At 29.3% G+C, this 23,040-nt stretch overlaps 1 protein-coding gene across 1 annotated transcript; it reads left to right on the top strand.

The window, feature by feature from the left end:
- Positions 1-496: 496 nt before the first annotated feature.
- Positions 497-21,636, top strand: LOC119684871 (zinc transporter 2-like). Its single transcript, XM_038099004.1, has 9 exons — positions 497-781; positions 14,824-14,964; positions 15,203-15,365; positions 17,465-17,618; positions 17,972-18,133; positions 20,603-20,708; positions 20,775-20,944; positions 21,006-21,076; positions 21,158-21,636. The coding sequence occupies exons 1-9, from the start codon at positions 533-535 to the stop codon at positions 21,265-21,267; spliced, it is 1,326 nt and encodes a 441-aa protein (XP_037954932.1). The 5' UTR covers positions 497-532; the 3' UTR covers positions 21,268-21,636.
- Positions 21,637-23,040: the final 1,404 nt, after the last annotated feature.

The following is a 23,040-nucleotide window of genomic DNA, read 5'->3' on the forward strand; positions in this document are numbered from 1 at the left end:
ATAAATTAAGTAACAACAACAAAAGCCAAAAGAAGAGCTCGCCTAACGGCATAAAAAGCCAGAGAAGAGTAGAAGAGCAGAAGAGAACATTTTGCAGCAACCGTGGGAGCATGCAAGTTTTTTTTTAAAAAAAATAACGCCGCGGAAAGCATTGTGCGTTCTCAAATATCAGTTGAAGTGCAACAACGGAAAGGCGCGATCATCGGGTGCGAAAAAACGCCCGCGACGGAAGTGAATAAAACAATTTCCATAGAAAAAAAAATAAATAAATTTTAATGAACTACACTACAAAAAAAAGTACATGGGAATTTTGTGAATTAATTTACGTACAAGTCTATATGTGTGTGTGTGTGTATGTTTTGTTATAGCATTGTTTTTGTGCAAGTTAATATTATTTAAAAAAAAATTCTTATTATTTTAATTACTTAATTGTGTCCTTTAAAAATTTCTGTGAATAAATAAATTAAATTAAAATTTACACAATTTTATACAAAAAACAAAAACAAAAAACGTAGGAAAAAAAAAACTTAATATGACAAAGTATCAGAAACTGTATAATAGTAATACAAACCTCACAACCGCAGTCGATGAAAGCTTAACATTATTAATTGATGATAAGCACAATAACCGCAACAACAATTGTAATACTATCAACAATTCAACCGGCAGCCACAACAAATACAACAACAACAACAATAACATTGCTGTTAATGATTACACAGCAATGGAAGCCACCGACGAGAATATAATGGAGGTGCCCCTGTTAAACAACAGCAACCATGCAAGTATCACTTTACATGCCATCATCGTTAATAACTGCGGTTCCATTTATTGTTGATAAAATTAATAGCGATCATATATCTATAAAGTTAAACTTCACAATGGTCAGGTGTCTAATAATATGTGAGGTGTACATAAATTTACTTGTTTTTATATATGTATGACAATATTAACCAAGCGATTATGTGTACAATTGTCGTTTAGGTAGATGTCTTTAATTGAGACCACTTATTCACACAAAATAGGCTGAAAGCTTATCCGGTTGTAGTAAATGAATTATATTTTCATACAGTCATCTACAAGTTCAGTTCAAAGCAGGAAGATAACGATGCAAATTAGTTAACAAAGTCTTAATGTCGCACAGCGTTTGAACTTCTAGTCTTTACACATAAATTTAAACAGCACTTAAGTTCATCAAAATATAAACAGTAAAATAAACAAAGCATAAAGTGCCAGCTAACAGTATAATTTATATACTTCTTTTCTTCCTCAAACAGCGCTTAACTTAACCCAAACCTAACTTAAATTCTCAATGTCACATAGCTTATACTTCATATCTTGACTTATACATATAAACAATACTAAACTTAAACCAAATAATAACATTTAAATGAACATAGCACAAAGTGCCAGCTAACAGCATAATTTATTTACTTCTTCTCTTCCTCGTACATGCCAACAGCGCTGAACTGAACCCAAATCTAGCATAAATTCTCATTGTCATATGGTTTGAACTTCGCTTCACTCATACATGTAAACAATACTCAACTTAAATCAAATATTAATAGTAAAATAAACATAGCTTAAAGTGCCAGCTAACAGCATAATTATATACTTCTTTTCTTCCTCAAACAGCGATGAACTTAACCCAAAACTAACTTAAATTCTCAATGTCACCTAGCTTGTACTTCGTCTCTTGACTTATACATGTAAACAATACTCAAGTTAAATCAGATAATTAACAATAAAATAAACATAGTATAAAGTGACAGCTAAAAGCACACTACACTCATATACACAGATAACGCTCAACTTAATCCAAATGTAAACAGTAAAATAAAGATAGCATAAAGTGCCAGCTAACAGCACCAAAGCAACCAAAACAAAACTTATTTCAAAGCCAAAAACTACACAGGAAAAATAAGAAAAAATTTGATCTTTTATATAAATATTTGTAGAAGTATTTATTTTCGAACAAATTATGATCTAATTTACACAAAAAACTTAAACCAGTTACTAATAATAATATAAATTTCTCTGTATTACATTGTATGTATATATTTAAAGAAGTGTTGTGATCGCAGATTCGCTGGTGTAGTTTCTTTTAAGAATCTTGAACGGCACCACTTGGTCGTCGAACATAACGAGTGGCTCTAGATCGCAAACCTGACTGCTCCTGGTTACTCAAAAAGAGTTATCTGTTGCGATACTTAAATAAAACCCTACCCTAGAATGCTAGTACAGCATGGGTTGTGTGCTCGTGACACATTTTCAATATAAAAAATTTTATAATAAACTGGAAATTTAGCAAAAACGACCTTTATTTACGCTATATTATATATCAGTATTTTAGCAAAATCGATTCTGATTTACACTACATTATATGTCGGCATTTTTGGATTTTCTAAATTTCTGAATTTTTTACATGAAGAAATCTACAAGTACACACACTATCTAGAGAATAGATCCAGCAAGATGGACCCCAAGCAATTTTTTATGCTCTAATGGTATGTTTAGATTCTCGAGACATCGGACTTTAAAGTTATAAATTTATACATTAAGATAAAAAAAGAGTAGACTTGTTGATAATGGGAGTGCTCAGGAATCCGCTTTATTTTAATTCTGCTAAGACAAGTATTACAGTTATTTCTAATAATGCAGATAAGTTCACTGCTATAGTTAATATTTGGTATGAAAAATCAGCGTTCTTTTATTCCGATAACTAGAAAACCAAGTAAATATAGTCTGGAATATAATACCCATATATATCAAATCATTTTATATGTATGAAGATTTATATTCAATATGATTATATATATCACACTAAAAATTCTCTAGGATGCCTTTATATTAACATGTTAAAGAACTAGAATATTTTTACTGGACATATAGGTGTCAGTATTATAAATGCAATGATTTCGTTATGAAATTCCCATTTCTTCCCCAAAATAAATCAAACTCTATTAAAGTATTTTATAAAAAATATTTAAAACCTCCCAATTCTTCCAACTTTCAATGTATAATGTCTGTATTATTATAATTTAAGAAGTGCATGTTTCATATTAAATTTTATTTAATGTATGAAATTCTCTAGAATGCCTCTAACATATTAAAGAGCTAGAAAATTATTCCAAACTATCCAGTTCTCAGTATTTTTAAAATCAATTATTTTATTATAAGTTTTAGCACGTAATCTTGAATTCCACAAATATTAGACCAATAAAATCGTATACATTAATATACGCTCAATACATGTAATACTAATACATGTAATACATGTAATACATGTAATAGTAATATAATAATTTATATTGGAAAAACTATTAGTAGTGGTACTTTATGCAAGTACTACTGTTATTCATTTTATATTCAACAAAAACATATCGCATATTATTTTCAGAAAATGGTTAACACATACTGAATACGATATATAGATGCCGAAGAACAGTTACTTATTTTAGATCAGTTATATAGCAATTATATGATATGACTCATTCATTTGGTTCATTTTATCAACTATTTGGGATCCGTTCCCTAAAAGTTTGCATAACTAAGTTCAACATAAAATGTGATGACTAAGTTTTTAAAATCAAATATGGACTTTCATTTATCTAAATTAAGAACTGAAATATTCATTATAATTTAAATATAAACACATAAAATCACAGTTTATAGAGTCAATGAAAAATCAACAAACTTTACTGTTTGATTTATAGAGACCCATGTTAAATGAAAAACTAGCGTATTAAAAAAAATTTCTCAGAATAGCAGATCCATCGTCGATTTGGGACTACTCTGATCCATTCAGATTATTTTTCTTTGTGATCCTTACAGATTTGAATGCTTTCAAATCATTTATGCTAGCATTGTTTTTATCTCTAACATATGGTTTTTGAAAAATCTATCCTTAATTTGGGACTACCCAGATATATGCAGATTATTCTTTTCATGATCGATACACCTTTGAACTCTTTTAAACAATTTGTGTAAGCATTATTTTTCTAATCCGCTTGCGATAACTCTAACATATGGTTTTTGGTAAATCTGTCCATCATCGATTTGGAAGTACCCAGATACATTCAGCTTATTCTTCTTTATGATCTATACATCTTTGAATACTTTCAAACCATAATGCTAACACAATGTTTGTAATCCGCTTTCGACATCTCCAACATATGGTTTTTGGTACCTAGATATATTCAGCTTATTCTTTTCTATGATCTATGTACCTTTGAATACTTTTAAACCATTTATGCTAGCATTATTTTTGTAATCCGCTTGCGACATCTCTAACAAATGGTTTTTGGACTCAACAACACAAACAGCTCTCTCTGTTGACGACCATCGTTGGATACTTCATTTTCCCTCAATATGCAAAAACGAAAAGAAGTTATTCAGTGTTAGATTACTATATAACTGTTCGACGAATGAGGATGGCTCATTAATTCGTTGTATTAATTACTTAAGAAGTAATTTATTTGAGCGGATGTGTAATGATCTGAATTATTATTTTCTAGAATTATACGTCATTGGCAGCTGACTATTCCTATTTTTCCGACTACCCAAATAAATAAATTGTGCTACACCAATACATAACTTCTAAAGAATTAAAAGTAATATAATTGTCAATAATATTATCAATATAATTGATAATAATATTATCAGTAAGATCAATAATTTAAAAATTGCTCAAGTTAAATGTCAGCTGGTAGCGAATAATACTTAAAATTGCTACTGTTCGCAATAGAGATATATGCATAAAATCATTTTTTTTTCCAATTTAAAAAAATTTATTGTATTTTTAAATTATAATTATTTTTAAATTAACATTTAATTAATTATATAGTAAGATACAATTGGTAATTGACATCTCTTTCTTTGCATTGCAAAGGTATCAACAAACTTTATATATTCTTTATATGCAGTGGTATACAGGGTATAGAATTCCTATGTGTACTTACTATATACACTTATTATTTAAGTTAATACCAAAATTACTTTATTCATTCAGTTAAATATATTTATTCACATATTATCCATTCTACAAAATAAAAGGAATTCGCTGATCATAGCATGAATGAGAATTTATAATGAAATATTGTAGTGAATGAGACGTACGATATTTGATTTGTATTTTATTTGGATATGTAAATAGCTTACCTCAACATTTTGTCCGCAGTCACTATTTAAAATACAGGGGTCTATTATATTAAATGTATGACGAAAAACTTAGCATCCAGCGTCATAGTGTTAAACAATGCTGAATATGCATAAATTACGCTACTGAGAACACGTCAAACCAAAAGGCTCCTGAAAGAATCTTTTAGGAGCATAAACCGTTGTTATTAAAAAGGGAAACATTCAGTATGATTCTTGTAAAGAAAAAAGTAGAGACTATTATTAGACTGGAAATGGGCATGCAATAATTTTCAATTTGTAATAAATGAAACTTTGGATTCGCAATAGCATGGACGTTATCACAGAATGTTGAAGCAGCACTGGGAGTGTTCGAGAGTAGTCCTTCTTAAGAACTTTGATCCTCTTTGAGTTGATGACCACTATCGCATCCGAATGAACCACGAGCTGTACGAGCTTTATCACGACATTGATTTAATTCAACGAATCCATATACAGTAGCTTTGGCTGAATTGAAAATGTGATGAGAATGGATGAAAATGCTTCAGCTAAAAAGGTTTTTGAAGCAGTTGTTGAAGAACTAAGGCGTAGAGGTAGACCATGTTTCCGGTGGAGTAATTAAGTTAGGCAGCGCTAACTTCACTTGATATTCGAAACTACAGATCGCGCACACAGCAGAAGCGCTTGCTTCAGCCCGAAACCTGATAACGGGTTATGATCAAATAAGTAAGTCAGTAAGTTACATAGAACTGTTAACAAGCCACTGTAGATTGCTATGCTATCTGATTGAAAAAGATTGGAAACAGCAGAACACGTTGTATGCGCCTACTCAGTCAGATGCAAATTATCTAGGCAGTAGAGTTTTGAACTCTAAACAGCTAGCTAAAATACGGTCTACAGTTCTCTTCAAAATTTTGAATTTGAACTAGTTGAGCGAAAGGCTGCAGAAAAAAATCTTTCAGTTCGCAGTCTATCCATAATAAAAGTCAGTAAGTACCTTTAGATTTATAACACAATCCGAAAAATACTCCTTAAGACTACTTCATTAAACACCTTCGAATCAGATTTACATTGGTTTGTTAAAAAGCATTCCCGTATAAAACTTAAAGGCCATTCAAAAATGCCTATCAGCATCGACTGTCAACCTCTTACCAGCGTTTTGACAAGAAGTGGATCTACTAGAAAATATACGTATTGGCAGTGGTTTATAGTATATTTATAGATTATATTACTAATGGGGGGTTCTTCCTTGGTTGTTAAAAATGAAAACAACCTGAAACTAAGCATCAATAAAACTTTTCCTCAATACTACCTTAGAGGTATGATATAAAGTAGAAAACCTTATTTATACTACTTTAAATAATTATTATTTATCTTTCTCTCTCTATAGGTATTACGTTAGTTTCTCATTTATTTTATTTTTCCTGTATTCTTTCTTCTATGTTATATTATTCTTTCACATTGTTTGTTTTATATTTTTTAATTGCTGTCTTCACTTTCTATATCCACAATTTCTAGAAGTAATAGTAGACGATGAGTTATTGATTTCTCATTAATTATTCCAAAAACAGGTAGCGATCTCAAACCTCATCCGTGTCTGTCACCATCTTTTATGATTGTATTGCACGTGTCAACCGTTTAAGCTGCATGAACTAATATTGCACTAATTTCACGGAATGAATCATTATCACCAATTTTAATGAGAAAAACCATTAATTGTTTTAGTGGTTACTTAAATATTTATATTAGTAATGAATTCAAAGCAAACTAATATAGATATTTCACAGCTCAACTAGAGACCCTGCTGTGTAAAATGAGACCATTGAATGTGTGAATATATTCAATGGAAAATGTTCTGTATCTAAAGTATTGTTGAAAGTATCTAAAATATATAAAAAGCAAAAACAAGTTCCAAGTGAAGTACAACAAATTTTTTTTATATGAAAATTATTGCTAATAAAGATTATTTTGACGGGTTACGAATATTCAATTTACAACTCAATGGCAAAATTGCTATTTTTGCGTTTAGCGCGTTCTGCGACTATATAAGCGGAATTCAGATAAGAAATTTAAAAACAAATCAAATGGTTTTGCAGTTTTGAAAACATTATAAATAACTTTTTTTAATATTAAAAAATTTTTAAGCTCTTATTAATGAACACAAGGTGAATATTTTGAAAGTTTATCTATGTATATAAAAATATTTATATTGGTATCCTAACTTTTTACAGCAAAACGGTTTATTTTTCATATATATGTATATATATATATAGCTAAAATAAGTAGAAAAATATTTTTATTCTAACAGCAATAACCTTTACCTGGTAAAGTACAAAAATGCATTAAAGAAGAAATATACAAAAAATAAGTTACCGATGTTTGAATATAATTCACACGTAATTATTAAGCATTATTTAGCAAAAGTTTAGCAGTTTAGAAACACAAGTTCGAGTGATTGATATTTTAAAATAAAATCCAAAATCAGTGCTTTGAACTAGAACCAGAAAAAACCAGAACCGAACCGATATATTTTTTTTGTTTTGAACTGGAACGAAAACCGGAACGAAAAAAAAAATTCCAGTTTGAAACCCTAGTTAAGATATTTACAAATGGTGTTTAAAATAATTTTAGATACTCAAAAGTTAAACTTCATGTAGAGTCTCTACCGAACATTCGATATATCGCATCCTCTAAATAAGAAACGATATATTCAATGTTGTAATATTCAACAAAAATATCAAACAGATTTATCCTTTAACCCCCTCAAACCATCTCTTCGGAATGAATAAAGAAGATTCCCACCGCAGTCTGAAAACTTCATTTCACTAATTAGGGAAGAGAGATGAGATCAAGAAACTTAATACCTAGGCCAAGTATACGTTTATCTTATCCATGAAACAGATTTCTCTCTAAATAATGAATATCACATATAAAATACTTTCTTAAAATAAAATGCTTTGACATTTTATCATTTATTATTTTGAGACCCTGTACTTAAAAATCGCGTATTTTAAAGACACCACAATTTAACTACGAAATCGATTATTCTGTTTGTTTAGTTTTGTTTTCTTGACATCAGAACTCATAATTGCAGATTTTTATATAAATTATACAAATTATTTATATAAATTATATATTAAATTATACACGCCACCTAACCACAATAAGTATATGAAATTACTACCTTATTCTGAAAAATTTGGTTCACATTATTTTACAATCAATAAGTTTATTTTAACTTCGCATCTCTTCCTAAACTATTACTACTAAAACAGACATTAAAATAACAATCCTTCTCGTCAAGATTACATATTTAAAATATCTCAACTTTCCTATCCCTTTCTCAACTTAAAAATTATCAAAAACTAAACAAGATCTAATTATTGATATAAATATTGTTTTATTTTATATACGACTACATGTACCGCCCTAAAAATTCTTTAAAATGATTCTATACTAACATATTAATAATTTTGGATTGTATTCCAAGCTAGCTCAATGATTTTTCTATGTCAAACTCTATATAAGGATTTGAAAAAGGATTTATAAAATCAATTCTCTTGAAAATTGCAAAGGTTTCGGTCATGGTCAGACTTGAAATAGGTATATTTATTAATTATATAAGCTCAATCCATGTAATATCATAAATGACACTTATATGGGAAATATAATATAATGAAAACATGTAGTGCTGTGTTCAAGCACTCTTGCGGTACATTTCATATTCGGTAAAAATGTATCACATATTTTACTCAGACAATGGTTGACAAATAATAAATATTAAAAAGTAATCAAATAGTTTAGATCAGTGTATATAGCAGCTATATGGTGTCATCAATTCATTTTGTTTGTTCCGTTGAATATTCTTTAAAAGTTTGCAAACCTAAATAAAAAATTATATATACTATAATATTATATATGAATATATATTTGAATATATTTTGATAATGAAATAAGGACGCTTACTTACATAAATTAAGAACTGAAATACTCGTTGCAATTCAAACACAGAAACCGATATTACGAAAACGATCCATTTTGTCAAGTTTATATAAGTATCTCTGACATACCATTTTACCATATATTACTATATTAAATATTACCATATTTATTCATTATAATTCTAGTATAAAATTTTCCAAAGTATTTATTGTCTAAAATTAGAAGTAAATATAATTTCATATATGCCAATAAATTTCATTCATTAAGCGCTAGAGAAGATTATTATCATACAGCGAAATATCTCCTCTCAGTTCCGCGTAGTCCTGAATATGCTGTTATCAAAAATTTATTCATTCAGTTAATTATTTTTTTTAAATATAGTTTATAATATTTATAATCATATTTAAGACTGTATCTAATCAAAAAACCTTTGAAAGTTGTTGCAGTTTACGTTCGAAGTTATAAATCCATTTAGTACAAATAAATGCAGTTAATAAATTTTATGTCAAAATAATCATCCCGCAAAAACCTAAAATTAAATTAAATTGAATCAAAAGAAGAATTTTTATAAAGCTGCTTACGTCAAGTCATAACTATTCCAGATGTGATATATTCAATAGCATACTATATGGAACATATCATAAAATGATATACTTACTTTCCCAGATCAAGTGAGGAATCTCTTTTTAGATGTGAAAAGAGTTCCTCACTGTAGACTACCTATTACCGAAAAAGTCGGTAAAATAATGCAATAGTTTTTATATATATAGTATCAGGCTTGTAAACAGTATACATTTCTGTAGTCGTTTAATTCAATAATGCTATACCCAGCTTTTAATACCAAATATGTTCAAATATTGAATTATAGGTGAAAGAGTCTAGCACCATGTAAGATGAGTATGATACTATGACTGCATACAAACAAAAATTATTGCTGATAAGCAGGTATAGAAAAGTTCTATCTTAACTGTCACAATAATACCGGTTTCTAAGCTAATATGAAGCAAGAGGTTATAATGAGAATTTCTTAAAAGTAATATAATATTACATGTATTTTCACAGAGTCCATAGATTTTTAACGTGTTTACCTACCATAAATGATTAGAACAATGGTGGTCTTTAAATAACTATCAGTATACTAGTATGACAAATGCCCATAATAATTATTCAAAGGAATCCAGTATCAATCGAAGCATACGTTTTCATATAGCTTTCTTCTTGGCCCATCAAGTACACCTCTCCTCGTCTTTGACGTACAGCACTAAGGTGGAGAATATAACTCTATATCGAATGTAAGAATTGAATGCAGTCATCCTGTTAGTGTACTTTTGGGTTTTATCTAATGTATTATGCCATCACCATAATCCTGTTCCTATAAAAATACAAAACAAGGTTTAACTTTAAAAATCACCTCATAATATTTACTCTGATAATTATTTGTCATCGAAGGCATATCTAAGTATAATCTCACATATTAAATATGGTTATGTGTATCACTCTTAAAATTCATTATCCCGATCTATTCAATTCTCACTATTTTCAATGATTTGATTATAAAACTCCTAATTCTTTCACAAATAATGTCAAAACACTTTAAGGTATTGATATATAAAATTTGTTCTTTGCAAATACATGCATCCCAGCAAGGTTAGCCTAATATCAACAGATATTAATGTAACCTTGATGAATATAATACTAGTTTGTATAAAAAATACAATTGAATGAGAGTATGAAACAGTGAATCCAAGCACTACAGACTTGAAACGATGGACATTGAAGTAATTACCATCAATAACGTTTATATGAGAAATATAATTGAATTGAAATATAAAGTGCTGTATTCAAGCACTACAGACTTGAATCGAAGATAATGTAAACTCTTTTTGGCAACTTTATGAGCATCATAATAGCAATAAGTAGTTATCTTCGGTTTTGAGTATTGAGGTTCCAATCAACATACGCCTTTTGAATCTAACCTAACCTAAAACTCAACACATTCAGCGCAGTATAATAGCTACAAAATCCGTGATAAAAAGTGAGATAACAATCAAATCATAGGGTTTGAATTGGTCAACTGGACCCATTTAACCTAACCTCAATGTGATATGTATGGGTATCGCTGATAGGAATTTCATCATTTCTGATCTCAACTAAAAATTATTATTTGTGTTTAAAGAATTTTGTTAATAACAACATTGTAAGAAATTAATTAAAATATACTCACTTATATATTTATTAATTTTTTAATCAACAATAAATATTCTAAAATATTTTTGTTTATTAGATGAAATCTTAATTCAAGCAATTTTATTATTGAATTTATAAAACAACGAGTTAAGGTAAATTTATTTATTTACTTTAAACTTATTTACAAACACAAAAATATTTCTTTTATATTTTTGCAAAAATCGTGATTTATTATTTAATTTATTCACAACTAAAACCAAACCAAAAAACCCATCATTTGTTTTAAAAATATATGAAATATTGTGGAGCGAACCCCAGAAGATGGGAATTAATGCTTGTGTTTACATTCTGTTGAGAGCTTATTGAATAAATGCTTTGTTTAAATTTTCGTAATTTTCATTTATTGAATATTTTATTTCATACACCAAATGCCGCAAGTAAATAATATAAATTCAAGCGAAAAAATTAAATTTAAAATTGTGGAAATGCAACGCGAATATGTAAATATTGTTGAAGCTTGCAACACATAATCACATGAAAATATTCACTAAATATGCTAAAATTCTAAACAAATGCATTTACTTTCATCCATAACATCCATAATATTCACACATCTATGAGCCATATCCGCAGGTTCCTTAACGCAATCTAAATAAAATTAGTTTGAACTTGAATTAAATAATGTGGTTAATAATATTAATAGCTCAGATGTGATATTTAACTTTCCCATTTAAATCACAAATCGATTTAACAACCTCTATAAATCTCCGTTTCAACCACTTAAAAACGAGAATTCCTACACCATCATTTTCTATAATTGCCTTTTAGTCCTCAACCAGTCATCGTTTCTGCCAGTTTAAAAGATAATTGATACACACTCATAAACAATTTATACTTTATACACGCATGTATAGAACACCTACTAACAATCTCCATTTCTACCAGTTGGAACCGATAATCGATACACAATCATTTGCTTTGATTATCTTTTTTTCATGCATAGATAGAACATCTCTTATCTGTAGGCATTCTTACCGGATAATACCAAGAATTGATATACAATCATTTGCTTTCATTACCTTTTTTTAACATATAGATAGAACACTCCCATGTTGTATCTTATACATCCCATGAACAGCCCCTAAAAGTCACAGTTCTCAACATATAGAATAGATAACTAATACGATCTCGGTTCTAACTGACAATCATACGATTAGCTATTTCCTCGACGTCGATTAAACATCCACTTTTAGTCACTATTTCTATTAGTTAAAGACGACAATTGTTAAACGTTATCATCTGCGAGAAATCACTTTATTCACACATATATAGAACGTAGCCTATTAGTCCCCATTCTTACTAGTTTAAAACAAAAATTGATACACAATCATTATATATGGCAGAACCTTTTATCTACTCTTAGTGAGAACATTGCTTACTGGTCACAGTTACTATCAGTGAAAATAATGAATTGATACACTCTCATTTTTCAAAACAATGTACTATGTCCAAGTAAAGCTCATTATTTGCGGCAGCCCAAAAGGTGTAAATCAATTCTCAGCATAACAAACAGATTGAAAATGATGTGTCCCATATACTCCAAAACTATAGCTTCTGACTATATCTACAGGAGTAAAGGGAAAGTATCTAAAAAAATATCGATTTTGATGGAATAAGAGAGTATAGAATCACACAAAGCTAAGCTAAAGTAAATTCAATGTATTATGTTTGGTAAAGCTCAAGAAAGAGAATGCCAAGCGCATTTAGATCCGGATTCTATTGCATCCTTTAATTCTTAAACTGCTAGCTAATAAATTAGATAATGAGTATGTAAAGAGTTCAGTTAATTTTTGGCAATAACAGTTGAAGGCACAATCTCCATATGTGATCGCATATTAAAGCACATGAACCTAATATATCCTTTTGTACTTTAATCCATAGCTAAGTCTATAGTAGAAAAATGTTTTACTCTGATAAATCCACATATACCATCTATGAAGAATCCATATAATTTTAAATCATCTCTTTGCTATGTGATCATTCCAATCCCCAGATTTTTAGTTTAGTTTACGATTGAATAGAAAAGATAAGTATAAGGATCCATGATAAAGAAGATAAGATAATTTCGCTCAATATGAAATTTTTTGTCTTTCTGGTATCACTTAGTTTACGTTAGTTATAAATTAGGATGTATAATTAAAGTTACCAAGCTGTTTGAGTACCCTTAAATCATTGTCTGTCATATTTGTATAATGCCCTTATATACCACTACTTTTGTAACTGATCTTTTCACTGTATATTCCAGCATTAAACTCTTCTATCTGATTTGGTACAATGTTAATGAAAAATGTATATCGTTTCTGTTTCTTCGCCAGTTACAGAGTCAGGCACCTTTATTGCATTACTTAAGCCATGTCACGGAGAAACTATGAATGGAAATTGAATAAGAAGATAATTGTAGCCCCTTCTACATAACCCAAGTATTGTTTAGTGGTATCTTGATTTTGAAATTCATGTTAAAAATCTGCACAACAATCTTACACTCACATCGCATTTACCCTTTTACAGACACCAGCGTTTGTTTCTCTTTCTTTAATCCAATAGAGATTGAATGCGGTCTCATTTCTGAGCAATAATCACTGATTCGTGCTATATCAGATCGTACTTCTATATATATATATATTATATATATATATATATATTTGATAAACAATCATTTTATATATATATATATATATATATATATATATACTTTATCTATATAAATATAACAGAACCGGTTGTCAGTATTAGCCGAGCAATTTGATGTAAACAACATATATTCCTAATCTTGATCTGATTATTCTCTTAAGGTTATATCCACTTCTTAAGGTAAGTGAATTAGGCTGGTCTGTTGGGTCTGACAGTCATAAGTTTAGGTTCAAAATAGTGACATAAATTAACAATTGCAAACTAGGGAACCATGTTAGAAGATTGAATCTCTCTTTCAATCATACCTGTCGTAGCTGTGAGGAAAACGATTAGGGTGCCTCTCAGTCTTTGTTAGCTACTCTGTCTTTGCCCAGCCCCCTTTCTTGAGGAAGACCTGTAATCTTTAAGAAGACCTGCTACTAAATAGCATTTTGAGCTTTGCTAAAGGTTCTAAGTGGTTTTAAACACTGACTTTTCGTCTATATACGGTAACGCAATTGGCTCGTAGGCCTAAATGGATCATCTACGGATCGCCCGTCTAACCTTACCTAACATAACTTAGCAATAGTATAGTATTGTTAATTGTATTGTTAATGGAGTATCGTTAAAACAGACATTGTATTTGATATAAATTTCAATGTATAAAATAAATAAATAATTATTTTGATTTTTAAGTCCGCTTAATGAAATCAAAGTTTGACATACACAAAATTCACTTAAAATAGAAATGTAAATGCATTTTGATATTGAATGCAACAACATTGCTTTTATTATTAAGTAATCTTATTTAGAAACAATAACAATAAGGATAACATAACATTTTCAAATATTTTTAACTGATTTTTTGTATCAAAAATTTATTTACAGTTTGATGTGGAATACTCATCGCATTACCCGCACATATGCCATTGTGAACAACCCGGTTTCGGTGCTAATTTAAAAAATAAATCAACACAAGAAGCTAAAACCAAAATTTTATTGGCAGTGTCGTTATGTTGCATTTTTATGGTGAGTCTCTTAAAAGCTATCTAACCACTTCCAGAACCTAATACACGCAGAGATAAACCTACATTATCCAGAATACATGCATACATACTCATACACGCATACACAGATTTCGAAAAGCAAAAATTATTCACTATCTGTGCACTTCCTGCACTTGAATAATTAAAAAATTATTCGCTTGGTTCGCTGTTCCATGGAAACTAAAACTAAGTTCCTATTTTGCATTCTATATTTTGTGCAGATTATTGAATTCCTTGGCGGTTATTTGGCCGGAAGCTTAGCTATAATGACGGATGCTGCACATTTGGCATCCGATTGCATTAGTTTCGTTATTGGTTTGGTTGCGATATGGCTGGGCGGCAGACCGCCAGATAGTCGCATGTCGTTTGGCTATAAGCGCATGGGTAAGTTATGAGCTCCAAAACGCAAATCACTGCAACCATTCAGCGCCTAAAAGCGCCCATTTACATTATTTATTCAGTTGTGAGTAAGTGACTTGGGTTATGAACTTATGAGATTTTCAATTGTTGCATAAATCGCATTATTGTGGCTTAATTGTTGATTTTATTGACGATTTCGTGTTTACCCTTTGTTCTGACTCAATCGAATGTGTTCAGAGTTTAAACGGACATCCAATAAATCAAAAAAAAAAAAAACATATTAAATCAAATGAACTTTAAAATATTTGATATCAAAGCAATCAAAATATAATTTTTGTTTAATGAAGTAATTTAGATAAATTTTTCTTTTATCTAAATACTATAATTATCTTAAATTTTTTGATAATTATAGATAAGAGGAAAATAAAGATTATTTAAAGCCTTCAATTTTTGAGGTCTTTTATTGCTCAACATAAAATTTTGGTTTCAATAATTAAAATAAAAACATTTGGGATTGTATCTAAGTTAAAAATAAAGCAAAAATATAAATGTAATTGTTCAGTTATTGTACAAATATATTAGCAATTTATCACGTATGGACTATGTAGTCGAACGACTCACACATTTCGAAAAATGCAACAGACATAATGTTAACATTCAACGCCTTTTAAGCGTGGGTCACCAAAAAGTTATCAAATACAATAATGTAACACAAAAACAGTTAAGATTATAAAACTATTTGAGGTAGAATAATGCTGAGAATGTTTGAGATTGCATAAGGAAAATGACGCCATACTATGAATATCAAATATGCAACCCATTAATAACTAATAGATTCGATCCATTGTAGTAACTAGGTTTTATCACTTTGAGCCAGAATGGTTTCATCTAGCACCTATTACGCCTTGACTGAATTATTGTTTATCACTTTATCAGACTAAGCAATAATTGACCTCAGATCTGCATACCTCCCCGAGGAGCCTGTAACCATTCTGAGATTTGATAACGCGGTGTTGGTAAGTCTGTCAGTTTTCGCAAATAATTTCAGGCTCTATCCTTTATGTATTTTTTGATAGGATCAATCTTGATGTCCCTGAGAATATCATTCGTCCTAATGTAGCATGGAACTTTGAAAAATCTTCTCAGAGCCTGGCTTTGTGCAATTTCTAGCTGGCGAATAGTAATGTTTGACGCTTTACTAAATGGTACACAACCATATAGAAGTGACGGACGAATTTTTTGGTTATACATAAGTTTCTTGTTCTTAGCATTGAGATTTTCGTTCCTGAATAGCGGTTGGAGGCGATAAGGAATTTTAGCACAGCTAATTTAATTTAGATATAGTTCTTACTATCTTCTTTTGAAAGAAGAACATAAAAAACACTTGGGTTGAAAAAGCACTGTTAATTTTTAGGAGGACAGCTTTCGTTTACAAAAGTTTGTTAGGCTTGACTTCATAATGTTTATATTCTTATGCAAACTCGAAAGATCAATGATTTCTTATAAACATATCACTGCGACCAGCAGTCAAGTATATATGAGTCCCATATAACTCATATATTAAAGCTGAATCAACTTTCGTGTTTCCGCTTATCACAATATCATATTCGTAAATATTACTCAGTCCTTGAGCACATAAAATAAAATACTTTAATTATACAATGTGAGCAAAACATTTAACAATATTTAATCAAGAATAATGCATTAATAATTTGTGTACTTTCAAACATTTGGACTGAAGACCATTGAGTCATAACCCCACATGCTTCTTTGTAAACAATTGAAATAAATTAAAAAATTTCTTAAAATTAAAGTGCGCTAAAAATGTATATTTTTATATTAGCAAAATATAAATTCTTAAATAATTTGTTATGATAATATATATTATTTATGCTACTAAACCCCTAAACCCACTCACATATTTATATTTATAAACAAATAAGAATTTTTTCAATTATTATTAACCCAAGTCGCTTAAGTTAGTTGAGAAAAGATTTTAAAATTTATTTTTATTTAAAAAATATTGTATTATTTAATTTAAACAAATTTCTTAAATTTATTTTAATTTCATTTTTACCGCTGGTCTAACAAATAATAAAACCAATAAACATAACAATACGCAGAGGTCATGGGCGCAATTGTATCAATTGTGAGCATTTGGATACTGACCACCACGCTGGTCATGGTGGCCATCGAAAGAATTCTCTCCAATGATTTCGATTTGAATGCAAATACTATGATGACAATATCCGGCATTGGAATTTTAATTAATATTGTGTAAGTACCACGGATACTGTGTTCCGTGACAACCGTGAGAATAACAATAAAACTGCGAATAGCAAAGCCAAATAAATCTAGCAACTTGGGTAGTCGCTTGACGTGGAGAACACCCAGAAAGAACCTACAAAAAAAAAACAAATAAATAAAAAACAATTAAGTTAAATAAAATATTCAAGTACACGTGCAAAAAATTTAATAAATTTTTATTTATCTCAATAAAAAAAATATTTCTATCTAAATTAATAAATTTTGCATTTAATAAGATTCTGCGCCATATCCGTAGCTTTATAGAATTCGCCTTCTTTCAATTAAGAAATTTTATTAATTGCTTTTTTTTCATTAAATGTTAGCATGGTTTTCATATTGCACGGTGGTGAAATTCTACCTGGTGGTCACGGTCACTCTCACTCCCATGGTCATGGACACGCCCATGGACATGGACATGGACACTCTTTTGAATCAGCCAACTTATCTGGCGTGTCTGAAAGTGCCTTTGAATCAGCAAAAAATTGGTGGGTATACATTTTTTTTCCATTAATTCTATTTTGAATCAAAAATGTAAGGATACAATGTCAGGTTACTTAAATAAATTATGTACATCCTTTGCGATAGATGTTGCGGTTGGTGTTTCAGTTTCATTATCATTAACATTTAAATTTTATTTTACAGAGAATGAGCAAAAAATGTATTGCTTAGAGTATAGGAAAATCAAATTTTTCTTTAAGTGAAATTAAATATCTTATTATATCGAAATTATTACGTTCCAGCTTTTTATTTTGTGTCGGGATCTGAGATTCCAAGTATTACAGTTCCATCTACGAAGTTAATAAAGTTTATGGTATTATTTTTTTTATTTGATATGATCTATATATTTGGGATGTCCAGCAATCTTATTTATTCGAAAACTTCCAAAGTATAATGTCCTAATCCTGCCACGTCTGAACACCTACGTATAAAGTCTTCACCTGTTTCTTTTTCCCATTCTTCCCTACAGTTCCAGCATTGCTGATATGAAGAAATGTCTAAGATTCCGACATGGGTATCTACTGGCCAATGACATATCAGCTCTGCTTCAATTTTAATGCTTCGATCCTGAGTTTATCTAGTGATAGTTTAATTTATACTGATGGATAACACAATTGGAGAACAGTTAAGCAAATGCAAGACTAATTCAACCAAATTAAACGGTATATTGTATTTTTCGGTCTTTTATACTTTAGTTAAGAAAAAACACATAATAAAAAAAAAACAAATTTAAGTGCAATTAAAAAAAATATTAAAAGAGTTGTTATTTTAATATTCTTGCTATACACTCCGACAGTCCTAGTACAATCCTAGTTGAAATTTCCATCTCAATATATTATTGCTTTCCCATATTAGACTAGGGTTTTCACAACTTATCATGATATTTATTGTTAAATAAATTGATATTATTTATGCTAGATAGAGCTGCCAGTTTTCGGAGAGTACATATTAATAAATGTTACCATCCCAAAACTATGGATCTGTGTGAGATGACAGCTCTGGGTAAGATGATGTCATCCAATAGGTGTATTTGGAGTCATTTCCAATAGTAAGGAGATTCAATAAGTTTATTTTTGTTAACTTTGCCATGCCAACAAAGAAACGGTTCTTTACACAATATATATATACGGAACAATATACTTTGATAGATTTTAGGTACTTACTTTTTATTATGGCAACACTCTAAACTTTAAAATTGGCCAACGTTAATATCTTAATATCTCATAAAATCTTAATATCTATATATTAGTTATCTTAATAAGCTATAAAATATAAGAAAATATATAATTTTTCTTCAATATTAAACTTAAAATATATTATATTTTATTTGCGATTATTCCAAATATATAATTTATATATTACATTATGGTAAATATATATTTATTATTATATTATTTTTAAAATAAATTTTATGTGAAATACTACACACCACGACCATATGATTTTTACCCTAGATTACCCTAGATGGTTTTCTATTGTTCCATGTTGCAAATACTAGTCCCATTTGTTCTGGTAATTCTGGTAATGATTTTTACCCTAGATTACCCTAGATGGTTTTCTATTGTTCCATGTTGCAAATACTAGTCCCATTTGTTCTGGTAATTCTTTCACCTGCAGGGACCTGTCAAAAAAGCTGTAATGATTTTAATACTCTCTCTGCTAAATTAATTAATGGTTTGATAAATTTCTTAATTAGTCTTGATTGAACTGTTCAATGGTTTTTAAATCATGAGTTTTCCAATTTTTTGAGTTTGTTACTAAATGCCCTCTTGCCAAAGTATAGAATAGCTCAGTTGTAAGATTCGGTATCCAAAAGGAACATATTTCAGTTTGAATTGTCTTACAAAAATATATCGAAATCTTACGATATTTCAAAGTGTTCAAACTGGACTATTCGATTTACTACAATAAACGATACATGTTAGTTAGGATAGACTAAAGTGCCAGTCGGCCTAGTTAACTAACTTTCCTATATACTACAAATCCATTATGATATCTCTGTTCAACTTGAGATCTTAACTATTTTACTTCTTAATTGACATAAAGCTCCCCGTTTGACGAAAAAGCGATTCCTTTTGTACCTACTTATTCTTTAAAAAGTAACTACATATTTATTATAATAAAAAATAAAAAATTTTATATGAACGTTTGTTTCATTTAATGCTATTTTAAATATTAGTTAATATTAAAAATCTCTTATTTATTTATTTTGTATAACAAAATTTACAAAAAAAAAAATATCTGATATCGGAGTTATCAGATATCAAAATTTTACGGAGCTCTTATTACAATGGATCATCTAAATAATCACAAACACAATCGAGTAAAAGTACTTTAAACAATAAAGAAAAATATTTTTTTTTTAATTTATAATAATAATTTTTCGTATCCAATATACATTAAACTTGTTAGATGTATTAGAATACAATGCTATATAATATTTTTTCTCATTTCAGCGACTCTGGAAAAAATCTCAACTTACGGGCTGCGATGATACATGTCATCGGCGACTTAGTTCAAAGTATCGGAGTATTTTTTGCTTCAGTATTAATTAAATTTTTAGTAAGTTCAGTGAAAAATATTTTATCTATATAAATAATATTTTAATTTTTATTAATTTTCCTACAGCCTAATGCGAAAATTGTAGATCCGCTATGTACTCTAGCCTTCTCAATAATTGTTATTTTGACTACAGTACGATTATTTAAAGAATCCATCAATATTATAATGGATGCGGTGCCACAGCATATATCTCTAGATGATCTCGAATCTGATTTTACAAATATCGAGGGCGTGAAGTAAGCACAATTTAAAAAAAGTTGGATATAATTTTTAATAAATTCTTCATACTCTCTTTAGATCTCTACATCATTTGCATGTATGGAATCACACCTCCAACCATGCCGTACTGACGGTTCATTTAGTCATAGGTGAGCGTGAGTTGTAATTCATTTTATTAATTTTTCTATAATAAAATATGATAAACAATTTCGCTTTCATTTGTTTATTAGACTTATTAACTGATAGCAACACAGTATTGAAGACGGCGACGCAATTAGCTGAAAGCAACAAATACAACATCAAGCATTGTACAATCCAAATTGAACGCTTGACATCGTAAAATTTATTTAATTAACGTTCCCCGAGCAGCATATACGTAGCTGGATGACTATTATTTTTTTATTTTTTTATTTTTTGTTTTATTTTTTATATTAATTTTTTACTGCCAAAGACTGAAAGCTATAAGAAAGCATTTTGCTAATTTAATTTAAGTGTCAAATGGCTTATTACGGATACCGTTGCCTTTTAAAGTGCAAATTCTGCTTTGAAAGACAATAAAAATAGTCAATAAATATTTTTATATTTTTTATTGAAGCCAAAAAATTAAAATAAATTCTTTATTGTCGAGATAAAGCTAAGTACACATTCGATAAATCTTTATAGCGATTTTATGAGGTGCTAGCATTCTGAGAGCAATTTTAATAGTTAATAAATATAAATTTAAGATAATCAAAAACTATACGATAAAATAAATAAATCGCCAAAAAGTATGCTAAACTATAAAAAATTAGTTTTATTAATTTTTAGAAACTGTAGTATTAAGTTTTGATATTCGCAAAGAACTTACCTCCCTAACGTAGTAAAATGGATGTTCAGTGTAACTCACTTGTAGCCAAAAAAACGTTCAAATTAGAATTGACTTATTACAATAAATCGAAGTATCACTATTTTCGAATATTAGTCTTCAAGTAGGACTAATTGATTTATTATAATAAATGTCATATAGGTAAGATTAGATTAATGTGGCAGTCGGTCTAGTTGACTAATTCGATGAAACCCTACAGGTTTATTGTAATCTCCTTATTTCACATGAGACCTTACATTCTTATTTCACATGCGACATTACTTATTTTATTTATTAAACAAATTTAATAAATATTTCACTGATTTCGGCATTTTCAATGTTTGTTTTGAATAGATTTTGATATTTGTTTTCGAATTTTTCTATGATAGTAAAAAATCTACGATATTAAGACATTTGCAAATTTAAAATTAATCCCGACTAAAACGAGGCTAACTTTTGTATGGAAAATCTTTGATTAAACAACTAGATTAGTACTTTAATCTCGATGATTCCTTTAAACTATTGTTAATCTCACAATGTAAACACAGTATGAGTCAAAAAATACGATCCTTTAAAAACTTTGAAGCAGTAAGGATTATGTCAAATAATGGATATGCTAAACAATATTTTTCAGATAATATTAGGCAGTATATATCGAATCTTTAAAATCCTAAAAAGAGCATAGGGCCGTTTATTCAGTTTATTATTAATAATCTATATTATCAGTGGGGTAAAGTAGTCTATACACAGCACATAAGCCTAATGATAGCTATTCTGTGATTGACAAAAAGATGTTAGGTGTCGTTACAATATTATACTTATACTTATAATGTAGTTTACTGAGACAATGGTTCTTTTTATTTGGCACTACAGTTCAGTTTGAAACTTGACCCCCCACACGACCTGCCTCCATCTGCCCCGATCTTGTGCTACTTCTGCCTAGACAATGGTTTTAATACTAAGACTTAAGATTAAGATTTTAAAAACGGGTTGAAAACTTGACACTTCATTGCATCCTTTGACGTTTATTCTGACATACTCACTTTAGTTTCATAGACGAGTAGCAGTTAAGAACGCCATTATGTCCTTTGAAGAGATGTTGCTTAATTCCGTTATAAGTGGATAGGCAGTGGATAAGTACCAAAGTCTAAGTCTGACACAGTGACACATTAATTATATTTAAAGTATATTTACAAAAAGTAGCGGTGTTATTATATTATTTTGACCACTCAGAATTCATGCATTTTTTCTCTTATGCGTTTTGGCTGT

This window comes from Teleopsis dalmanni, chromosome 2, assembly GCF_002237135.1.
Source record: "Teleopsis dalmanni isolate 2A chromosome 2, ASM223713v2, whole genome shotgun sequence".
In the NCBI taxonomy this organism is placed as follows: Eukaryota; Metazoa; Arthropoda; class Insecta; order Diptera; family Diopsidae; genus Teleopsis; species Teleopsis dalmanni.

Coding starts and splice junctions, on each gene's coding strand:
- LOC119684871 (XM_038099004.1), top strand. CDS start 533: ATGACAAAGTATCAGAAACTGTATAATAGTAATACAAACCTCACAACC. Junction 782..14,823: donor TGTTAAACAACAGCAACCAT/GCAAGTATCACT, acceptor ATTTATTTACAG/TTTGATGTGGAATACTCATC. Junction 15,366..17,464: donor GTTTGGCTATAAGCGCATGG/GTAAGTTATGAG, acceptor AACAATACGCAG/AGGTCATGGGCGCAATTGTA.